The 11724-nt window shown below is 35.9% G+C and overlaps 2 protein-coding genes across 2 annotated transcripts; both read left to right on the top strand.

Moving 5' to 3' along the window:
• Nucleotides 1–1481: 1481 nt before the first annotated feature.
• On the top strand, nt 1482–5181 carry LOC125858085 (pentatricopeptide repeat-containing protein At5g16860). Its single transcript, XM_049537767.1, has 2 exons — nt 1482–4216; nt 4294–5181. The coding sequence occupies exon 1, from the start codon at nt 1501–1503 to the stop codon at nt 4030–4032; it is 2532 nt and encodes an 843-aa protein (XP_049393724.1). The 5' UTR covers nt 1482–1500; the 3' UTR covers nt 4033–4216; nt 4294–5181.
• A 2082-nt stretch (nt 5182–7263) lies between these two features.
• Nucleotides 7264–11263, top strand: LOC125858087 (potassium transporter 2-like). Its single transcript, XM_049537769.1, has 10 exons — nt 7264–7437; nt 8215–8440; nt 8516–8758; nt 8857–8910; nt 8997–9047; nt 9132–9389; nt 9524–9576; nt 9643–9766; nt 9851–10105; nt 10224–11263. The coding sequence occupies exons 1-10, from the start codon at nt 7393–7395 to the stop codon at nt 11249–11251; spliced, it is 2337 nt and encodes a 778-aa protein (XP_049393726.1). The 5' UTR covers nt 7264–7392; the 3' UTR covers nt 11252–11263.
• The last annotated feature ends 461 nt before the right edge of the window (nt 11264–11724 follow it).

The following is an 11724-nucleotide window of genomic DNA, read 5'->3' as shown; positions in this document are numbered from 1 at the left end:
TATGAGTATTCTTGAGAATCAACTTGCAAGTTACATTGTTGATGTTCGTGATGTTGATGAAAGGTTCTTCGATCTAAATGGGCTTTGTGATCTTTCCAAAAGATTAGTTCAGACAAAGAAACATTCAAATTATCCTCTTGTATTTCGCTTAGTGAAACTTGCTCTACTTTTACCAGTTGCCACTGCCTCCGTTGAAAGAGCTTTTTCGGCAATGAAGTTTATCAAGAATGACTTGTGGAGTCAAATGAGTGATGATTTTTTTAGTGGTTGTTTGGTGCCTTATTTAGAAAAAGATGTATTTGATAAGATTTCTAATGATGTTATTATTAAGACATTTCAAGATATGAAACCTCGTAGAATACAATTGTAAAAATGTATGTAGTTGTATTTTCAAATGTAAAACTATGTTTTGATAGGTTTATCCGCATGTTTGGTTTCTTAACCTCCCTTCAAGGTTGTGTAGTTTTGTAATGTAATGAAGTCATTTTTTGCCAAAAAGAATTTTTGTGAAGAAATAGTATTTTTGCTTTGATTTGTGTTTTTTGTTAGTTTTTCTAATGTTAAATTTGTGCTTGCTCTCCATTTGCACTTTCAGGAGCCGAAGAGAATTCTAAAGGAATTGAAGAACTTGTAGAACTTTTTGATTGAATTGTGCTACTTTATTATCATTTTATAGATATGTACTTTAAATTTCTTTCTTAAGATGAGTTGTAATTGTAAGAAATTATTTGAACTAAGGATTTTTTTTGTTAACCCGTTTGTTAATCAATCCGTCCATATATGACCCGACCCGTTTATTTATGGATAATATTAGCGTGTTTAATTTTTTTGTTTTGAACCCCCTTGATAGAATTCCTGCCTCCGCCACTGCTCTCTCCGTCTCATTTTATGTGAGGAAGTTTGACTCGGCACGGAGTTTAAGAAAAAAATGAAGACTTTTAAAACTTAAGGTCCAAAATGAATTATAGAAATTTGTGTGACTGTAAATCATTTTATTAAGGGTAAAATAGACATTTTATAGTTAAATTGTTACTTAATATAGAATAGAAATATGTCATTCTTTTTTAAACCTACTAAAAAGGAAAGTAAGTCACATAAATTGGAGCAAAGGGAGTATCACGTATAAAATAAATAAGTAATAAATTTACCTATTTTTTAAAAAAATATTTTCTTTGTACCGAACAAACCAATTAAGTAATAAAATCATGGGTCAAAATTGACCTTTTGCCAAAAACAAAAAAAAGTTAAAAATGAAAAACGAAAGTCGTTGGTTTCACCAATTAGGTTGTAATGGAGTAATAATTAATTCTTCAATCTTAATTAGAGATTTTAAGTTCGAGTTTCTTGGATATGATGTCCTAAGGAACACTTTACTTTACAAGATGAGACTTTTCCAGGTGAATTCAAATTAAGGAGGAAAAAAAAACATGACTCCTCGCTTAAATACACAAAATTCGTTTTAAAAAAAAAAATTCGGAAGTACAAGGGTAGTTAGGGAGTATGCTTGTTCCCGCGTCTTTGCCTCCAAAACTTTCAAACTCAGCCCTGTTTCACTTTCGCTTCAAATCCAGTTCCTTCTTCGCTTTCTTCACTTCATCAACGCCATTACTAAGAGCATCAGTTCCTTCTTCTTTTACTCAATTACTCAAACAATGCAAGTCTTGTATCAAGGCAAAACTTGTTGTCGCCGGTGTCTTTTCACCCTCAGCAGACCCCACAACATGGTCATCTCAGGTTGTGTTCTATTGGAACAACCTCATCAAACGCAGTGTTATTCTCCGACATCACGAGAGTGCTCTGGTCCTCTTCCGCGAAATGCTGAGACTTGATTGGAACCCAGATGGCTACACATACCCTTATGTCCTCAAGGCATGTGGTGAGCTTCGGTTCCTCCTTTGCGGTGAATCTGTTCATTCCTTGATTCTAGCATCTGGGTTGGACTCCAATGTGTTTGTATGTAATGGTGTTATTGCTATGTATGGGAAATGCGGGCTGTTGGGTCATGCACGGCAGGTGTTTGATGAAACGGTTGTGAGAGAAACTGCTGATGTTATTTCATGGAATTCGATAGTGGCGGCTTATGTACAGAAGGATGAGGATAAGAAAGTTTTGGAGTTGTTTGATTTGATGGTTTCGTTGAATAGTTTTGAGCTGCGTCCTGATGCTGTTAGTTTAGTTAACGTACTTCCAGCTTGTGGTTCTTTAGGGGCGTGGAAACGAGGAAAACAACTTCAGGGTTATGCGATAAGGAGATGTTTGCATGAGGACGTTTTTGTAGGAAATGCAATTGTGGATATGTATGCAAAGTGTAAGCGTTTGGATGATGCTAACAAGGTTTTTGAGCTAATGGAGGTGAAAGATGTAGTTTCTTGGAATGCATTGGTAACTGGGTACTCTCAGATTGGAAGATTTGATGAGGCTTTGGGACTGTTTGAGAGAATGAGGGAAGAACAAATTGATTTGAATGTCGTAACATGGAGTGCTGTGATTTCAGGGTATGCACAGAGGGATTTAGGCTATGAAGCACTCAATATCTTTAAGGAGATGAGGCTTTCTGGGGCAGAGCCAAACGTGATCACTCTTGTTTCTGTGCTTTCAGGTTGTGCTGCTATTGGAGCACTGCGCCAAGGGAAGGAAACTCATTGCTATGCCATTAAACAAATGTTGAGTTTGGAAGGCAGCAATACTGAGGAGGATCTCATGGTGACTAATGCTCTGATTGACATGTATGCAAAGTGCAAGGAGATGAAAATTGCTCAGGCCATGTTTGATGATATTGACAGGAGAGATAGGAATGTTGTCACATGGACAGTCATGATTGGTGGATATGCCCAGCATGGCGATGCAAATGATGCTTTAGAACTTTTTTCAGCCATGCTGAAGGATGAGTACTCTGTAATCCCAAATGCATATACTATATCTTGTGCTCTGGTGGCTTGCGCTCGTCTGTCTAGTCTTAGGATTGGTAGGCAAATTCATGCATATGTGTTACGACAAGGGTATGAACCTACAATAGTCTTTGTGGCTAACTGTCTCATTGACATGTACTCCAAATCTGGAGATGTTGATGCAGCTAGACTTGTGTTCGATAACATGAGCCAGAGGAATACTGTCTCATGGACATCCCTGATGACTGGCTATGGAATGCATGGTCGGGGGGAGGAGGCTCTCCAAGTGTTTAACGTAATGAGAGGAGAAGGTCTGCCCATAGATGGTGTAACTTTTCTTGTTGTGCTATATGCTTGTAGCCACTCTGGAATGGTTGACAAGGGTATGAATTACTTCAACCATATGAAGGGGGATTTTGGAGTTGTTCCTGGGGCTGAACACTATGCATGCATGATTGATATATTGGGTCGTGCTGGTCGACTGGATGAAGCTATGAAGCTCATTGAACGCATGCCAATGGAACCAACCTCAATAGTATGGGTTGCACTGCTTAGTGCTTGTAGAGTCCATAAAAATGTGGATCTTGCAGAGCAGGCTGCGGCAAAGCTGTCAGAATTGGAATCTGAGAATGATGGGACTTATACACTTCTTTCCAATATATATGCTAATGCCAAACGTTGGAAAGATGTGGCCCGGATTAGATCTCTTATGAAACATTCTGGGATAAGGAAGAGACCTGGATGTAGTTGGGTTCAAGGAAAGAAGGAGACTGTTACATTTTTTGTCGGGGATAGATGTCATCCAATGTCTGAAAAGATATATGATCTCCTAGAAAACCTAATTCACCGTATCAAAGCAATGGGCTATGTTCCAGAGACGAGTTTTGCGCTTCATGATGTAGATGATGAGGAGAAAGGTGATCTTCTTATTGAACATAGTGAAAAGTTGGCCCTTGCTTATGGAATTCTCACGTCAGCTCCTGGAGTGCCTATTAGAATAACCAAGAACCTGCGAGTTTGTGGAGACTGTCATACTGCAATGACATACATCTCCAAAATCATTGAACATGAAATCATATTGAGGGACTCAAGTCGCTTTCATCATATCAAGAATGGATCTTGCTCTTGTAGAGGGTTTTGGTAGAAAGTTTTTTTCTTGTGGGACATTTGGATAGTATACGAAAAAAAAGTCCTTGTCAATGAAGTAGAAGTTCATAAACAAATCATTGGACTGTGGATTTGGAACACTTCTGCTTTCCAGAAGAGTGACACAATGAGTGCAACAACATGGCAGCAAGAGTACAGAGTGGGGAATTTTCTTTTTAATGGTACTCTCTTTTCATTAAGGTAAGCTAATTATCGTGGTTTTTCTGTATTCTAAAAGTTCTTCTCCATTAATGAACAGGAAGCACCAAGATTTTGTCCTGCAGATTGGGTTTTAAACCTATCATTCAGAAGAATCCTTCTGCAAGTGAGGTCTAGAATTGCAGCATAGTATTCTATTTCCTTCCTGTCTACAGCTGGATGTGTTGAAAGTCTGCAATGCAAAGAAGGTAATGTAAAGAAGCTTTAAGATATTGCCTAATAAGGTGAGAAGTAATTCATGTTTGTGCACTCTTTTTCTCAATGCTTCCTCTGCCAACTTCATTGAATAAAATTATACTTGGATATTAGCATCATTCTGTGATGTTATAATGTTGGGGCAGACATCAGAACGAGCTATTCTTAGTGGGAATGCTTAATTAGAGCTTTTTTTTTTTTTGAACATTGGTAAAGTATGCTTAGTTAGAGCTTATGGTGATGAAATTACCAAACTGAAATGGTCAATTAGAATACTGCTGAGATACTCGCAGGAAATGTATAAGAGAAGACAGAATTTTTCTTTTCTCAAAGTTATTGTCACATCAAATTTACCTTTAGTCAGGTGGTTTCTTAACGCATCAAACACCATGATTGCAGACATCTACACGTATAAGGATGTATTCATGTGCATCTATACACAGAACGTATTAGTTTATTACACTTAACTCTTTCCTCAAACAGTATACTATACCGATTTATTGTTTAAGGTGTACAATTGTATCTGTATGCTATATTATTAACAAGGCATTGTCAAAATCCATTAGTTACTTGATGCTGTTCAGAGTGAATCTCTTCCATAAATGCCTTACCTTGGTTGTAATCCTTACTTTGTGCAAAAGAAATATCTTTTTCACTTTGGGTACAAATTTTTCTTGATATGGTGCAAAGGGTGAGCCCTTTCAAACATGCTCTCACACACTAGTGCACTCGCACATGAACACAAAAGTGAACAAAGAGGATTGTTGGGGTTGTTTAGCAAAGATGGAGCATGATCTTGGATGGATTGCTTAGCAGCTTCAAATGTTCATGTGTTGATTGATATGGACGAGTAACTATTGTGCAAATCTGGTCTATCTTTTTGAATGCAAAATGATTTGGATAGATATTCGTTAGTAGTATTGCAACCCTTACAAAATGCTCTAATAATGAAGATGTAGATTTAAGCTTTATGTCACACATCGGTTCTCTGTCATTAGTTAATTCTTTTCTGTTAATTTCCATTTATCCCAATAGTTACTTATCTTCCAGATTAAAAACATGCACTTATCCCAAATTCCCAATAGTTGCCAAGATCATCCATTATTCCCTCAAGGCTGGTGGCAACATCTGAGAAAGGACTTATTCTAGACAAATAGGCTATATGGTGTCTTGTAGATCATGCTTACCCTGCAGTTTCAAAAGCTTGGAAGCCTACTTGTAGTCTATTTTTGAAAGCCTCAGGGTAATACTTCTATAAGCTTGTAATATTGTGGGTACTACCAACTTTGTTTGTAGAACTTCCAAGTTTCACATCGAGATTTGATTTGACAGAGACGAAAAGGTTGAAGCATTTGGGTGGCTTTTCAGCAAGAGCTTAGGAGCTCAGAACACCTTGTACAAATCATCTTTTTGACATGCATATGGAAGACTAGCAATTCCTTATATTTCTATGCAAAAAAGTACACACTCCTGGAAGATATTATTTTTTTAAGACAAAATGTAATACTGTATCTATCTGAAAAGTCTGAAGCATTTGCTTTTTCAAATTTTTCTTTCATTAATACAATTTTCCTTCTGTTGTTTTTCCAGTTCAACTGGACCATGCCCATGCCAAGATTTGAATAACAAATTCAGATGTTTCCTTGAAAGTGTTCTAGAGATGTTCTAACACCACCAAGGGTTGTGATAGAATATTCTCTCTTAACCATAGGTCTTGGTTCGAGCGTCACAAATAGAAGAAAAAATATTAGTGGGATCACTTCCCTTTTAATGTGTTTTATGCTTTATGAATCAGGATTAGTCAAGAGGTTCGATAAGGCTGAGAAACCAAAAGAAATTCCCACATATGCTCACTAAAGCATATACTAATTATTATTCTATTCATCTTTAGACTTTAGTTACCAAGGCAAATTAACAAACTTTTAACACAGTACATACGGAACTTTCTAGGCTTGAGAAAATAATTGAATATTCCAGATGTGGGGAAATAGGACCTACACTTGAAGCAATTGAAGGAAAAACTATAAAATAAAAATGAATCGGTTTTCCCAAATGAGACTACTGAATTACTCAATTGTCACTTTGTAGTTGTTTCCAATTTTTGTTAGGCAACAATTTACGAAATAATAAAATGGGTCCTTTTTTTGTGTGTAAACACAGTAAGCAATGATGAAACCATTTAATACCAGAAACAGTAATTATATAAAATAAAGTATTTAAATTATATATATCGATAATGTATTTCTTTGCTCTATCAGTATACTGATATATGATAGCAGGTCCACTTATAATTACTTTATAAGTATCTAATTATGTAAACATTTTTTACAAGTATATTATTCTTAATTTTGTAAATGATGCCGAACTTTCCTTTGGGCATATTATGTCCATAATGAAATAATATATGACAGTTTTTGAGTGAAAAAAAAAATCTTAATTTTTTACTACAAATTTCATTTTCCCTCCTAAAAAGATTAGGAAAAAGAAAAATTTGTGTGGAAAATGATTAGGTCAACCAGTCAGCACTCAGCATGGCATGTGAATAATTAAAAACTCTTCATTTCACCAGTCCTAACAAAAACCGAACATTTGATGCAACAACAAAAGTTTATTCTGATTATGTTCCACTTATATATAACTCAGTCCACTTTTTAGAATCTTATGCATTATTAATTAGTAATACATAATTGTTCTAATTCTGTAACATTTAAAGTAAAAATAAAATAAAATAAAATACATTGGTACTTTTAATTTCTTGTGTTCTCAAAAGTCTATATATATTCTTGGACCTTGTTATTAACGTGTGTCTCCCTCGTATCAACCGATTCCTCTGAAGAACTTATATGTTTAATGTTCTAGCTCTCTTAATTATCACTTGAAATTGGGATGGTTACCTTAAATTTGTCAAAGGCTGTCTTGCATTTCTGCTTTGTTTAACTGAGATATGGATCCTTCACTAAGCCCTGTGTCCATTCATTATGCTATTAAGGTAAGTGTGCACCACACCCTTAATATAGTTAAAACAATAAATATATACGCAAAAATGGGAAGAGGAGGAACGAGTTTTATTTATTTATATTTTAGAGATATATGGGTTAAATTATTGAGTAACAATCTCATAAATATAATTTTTTTTGTAAGGAAATTTTTGTTTTTGTTTTGAAAAAAATTAAACACATTGGCCATGAGGTGGTCTATCACCTCTGTTGGTTGGGGAGAATCACTCCATCTACCCTCCCGAGGAGTTTGATTTCAAATCCCGGTTATTATTGCTCCTAGCAAAATATATGCATCAACCATTTTATGAAGTATGTGTCCGGAATACGTATTTATACTTTCTCTCAATAATAGAAGAATTGCTTCTATTACTGCTAAAAAACTACTTTTGATTTTGGGCCAAGCACCTCAAATCTCTAAAAAATATATTCTTTGATTAAGAAAAAAGATTTTGATTTCCCAAAAAACTACTATGATTTAAAACAGTATTTGAAACTCCAGCTACTTCAGTTTCAAAAGTTAAAATTGGCTGTGTATAATGTCCTTACATGATCCCCATCCACCATGGGTGGGACAATTTTAAATGTCTTTACATAGATTTAGCACACTAATGTCGCTCGGACTCTTCAAAAATGACGACGGATACATGCCCAATCCTCCATTTTTAAAGGATCCAACATCAGTTTTGGAGAGTGGAGCAACATAGTTCAGCACTATGCTATAAGTAATATTCATGTTTTATTCCTATGTGTGTGGTGAAATTTTGTAGAAAGAAACATGGAGACATACGGTTGTTCTATCGTTTCAAAGCCTCGGAGTAGTATATGGTCGATTAAGTACTACTCCGTTGTATGCATTCGGTTCGATTGATCCTTGCCATATCAAATCAGGACAGCAGATATATGAACTCTTCTCCTTTGTTTTTTGGACTTTAACCATCATTCCCTTGTTGAAATATGCCTTTATTGTCTTCAAGGCTGATGATAACGGAGAAGGTACATAACGAAAAAATCTAGCTATCATTGATATAATACGTTCAAATCGTATTAATAGTTAGTGATTTGTTGTAGGTGGTACATTTGCTCTGTATTCCCTACTTTGTAGGCGTGCCAATGTAGGTCTGCTCCCGAGTGATACAAGTGCTACGGAGTTTATGCATCAAGAGGAAGGAACCGCTTCTAAAGTGAAGGTGGAATCAAGGGCAAGAAGAGCGATTGGAAGATATAAAAGCAGTCACTACTTGCTCTTACTTTTGGCTTTGCTTGGTTCCTGTTTGATAATCTGTGATGGGATTTTTACCCCTGCTCTTTCAGGTTAGTCTTACTTCTCACTACTTTGGGCATTTTGCTGATCACTACCTCCTACTTTCACATGATTAGGATCAGGTTTTGAATGTTATTTTCTGTTTCAGTTTATTCAGCAACGTCAAATCTGAGACGTTCCTTGTCAAAATTGGCACCCCGATGTAAGAATTGTATTACTACTTTTACTTAACATGCAAGATATTTTATACAACTTTGTAGCTGATTTTCTTTATACAACTTTTATCAGTTACCTCTTCAGAAAATGCAAGACAATCTGTTGACAAGTATTTAAAGAGATGTAAGTTTCCTAACTTGTACCTTTCTGTTTTGGACAATGAAATAGCACTAATATATTTTAGATTATGTGAAATGACACTTTCAGTTATACCAGTTCCAGTAGCTTGTGCCATCTTGGTTTGCCTTTTCATGCTGCAGCGGTATGGAACCAACAGAATCGGTGTCTTCTTTGCTCCAATTGTTATCGTGTGGCTCTTATTTATTAGTGGATTCGGCTTGTACAATATAATTCATCATCCTCAAATCCTCTGGGCGATATCCCCAACATACATGTTTAGGTTCATTAAGAAAATAGATATCACAAGTGTGAAACTTCTAAGCAACATTGTCTTATGTATAGCAGGTTAGTTTGTGTTAACTGGAACTTATGTATTTCACTTCCATTTTGATGTGGAAGTGCCTTGTATTCATCAGTTATCTCCTAGCACTTCCTATACCAAAGTTTGCTGATACATCAAACACTCTAACATTCTTCAGGTTCAGAGGCAATGTTTGCAGATTTAGGTCATTTTTCAAAGAGATCTATTAAGGTACTTGTGAAAGTCGTTCCATTTAACATGGAGATTACAAGTTTTCACACGATGCTTTTTTTGCAGGTCACTTTTATCTTTTTGGTATATCCAGCCCTTGTCTTATGTTATGCTGGCCAAGCAGCATTCTTCTCCAAACACCTCGGCTCTTCAGATGATGTTGCTCATCTTAGTGAATCTGTGACACATAGTAAGTTCAATAGATGATTTTTTTACATGTCATGGTACTGGCTTGTTCCTTCGAATTTCTAATCATCAGTCATCAACTGCTCAGGACACCTTCAGCATGTTTTCACAATTTTGTCCCTTTTTGCTTCCCTCGTGGGTAGCCAAGCTACGATCACTGCAAGTTTTTCCATCATAAACCAGTGTCAAGCACTTGCTTGCTTCCCGAGAGTCAAAGTTATCCATACATCAGATAAAGTCCGCGGACAGGTTTATGTTCCTGATGCAAATTGGATGCTTATGATCCTTAGCCTGTCAATCTTGATAGGTTTTCGAGACATATCAGCTATTGCAAATGCTACAGGTATTGCTTCATAACTTCACTTCTCTTGGTTTTTTAGCACTTAGAAATGTTTAAATTTGGTACTCTCTGAAAAAAATTATGCCCTTTGTAGTGACATCTCATAAGCTTTTTGCTCCAGGTTTAGCTATTATTTGTGGAATGCTAGTGACTACTTGTCTTATGTCACTAATTTTAGCACTGCAATGGGAGAAGAATGGTGTGTCTCTCTCTGTTTTGTTTCTGTTATTCTTTGGTTCAATTGAAGCATTGTACCTATTGTCGTGCTTCTTGAACTTTACCAAGGGAGCTTGGTGCATCGTTGTTCTCTCGTTGATTTTCATGACAATTATGGTCTCTTGGCACTATGGTACTATCAAAAAGTATGAATTCGATGTAGAGAACAGAGTGACTGTGGACTGGCTGACAGACCTAAGTCCCGGACTTGGAGTTTCTAGAGTCCCCGGCATTGGATTCATCCATACTAACATTGTGACAGGAATCCCATCTTTTTTCTCCCATTTCATCACTAACCTCCCTGCATTCCATCAAGTGCTGATTTTACTCTCCTTCAAGTCTTTACCCATGGCATACATTCCCAAAAATGAACGATACCTTATAGGCAGGATCGGTCACAAGGAATACAAGATATACAGATGCATTGTTCGATATGGATATCGTGATCATGTTAGGGATGTTAACGATTTCGAGGATCAGATTATTAGCTCTATAGGCGAGTTCATCACTAGAGAGGAACGACATGATGAATCGTTGATCGTGCAAGAGGGAAGGATGATAATTTTAGGGACAAATGGAAATGCATTAGTCCCTATTGTTGGAGGTGAAAGTTGTCAACAAGTAACAGATATTGAAAATCAAAATCCTACTCATACAAAGAGAAAAAAAATTAGATTTGTGTTGCCTGAAAGTAGTCCTAAGATGAATTCATCAGTAAGAAAAGAACTACAAGAACTTGTTGATGCAAGGGAAAGTGGCACTGCTTATTTTTTGGGGAATTCACATTTGAAAGTACGCAAAGGATCGAATTTATTGAAGCAATTTCTTGTCATGGCTTATGATTTTCTTGATAGAAATTGTAGAGAGACTCCAATTGGACTAGACATCCCTCATGCTGCCCTTTTGGAAGTTGGAATGGTGTATACAATATAATGTGAATTCGAATCAATGCAATAAATATATCATGGTCTAGACATCGTAGAGAATTGAGAATTCGAAATTTGTGTATGCTCCACGACTATGAATTAACTGTGGAAGTTAAAGCAAATTTTGAAAAAATATGGGACACCTTCTAAATCGTGTAAAGATACGGATTATTTTAACCAGATGATATGATTATATGACTAGAAATGACGATAACGGGAAGACTCTTCTAGAATTCGCTTTAACTTATGATTCAGTTAAAATTAACCCATATTATTAAATTTATAAAAAAAAAAGAGGAGTTTCACATATGATAATATTTGGTTGTTGTATGTTAATTTACGCTACTTTAGTTATACGTAACCATCTTCTTAATTATCGATGGAGTCAAAATTCATGGGCATGTAAAATGTGTACTTTTTAATTATGGAATTAATTATTCAGGTATATGCCGACATATATACATACGTATACGACATTAT

Source organism: Solanum stenotomum, chromosome 3 (assembly GCF_019186545.1).
Source record: "Solanum stenotomum isolate F172 chromosome 3, ASM1918654v1, whole genome shotgun sequence".
Taxonomy (NCBI): domain Eukaryota; kingdom Viridiplantae; phylum Streptophyta; class Magnoliopsida; order Solanales; family Solanaceae; genus Solanum; species Solanum stenotomum.
The sequence above is the reverse complement of the archived record's forward strand: the minus strand, read 5'-3'. Positions and strand labels throughout refer to the sequence as shown.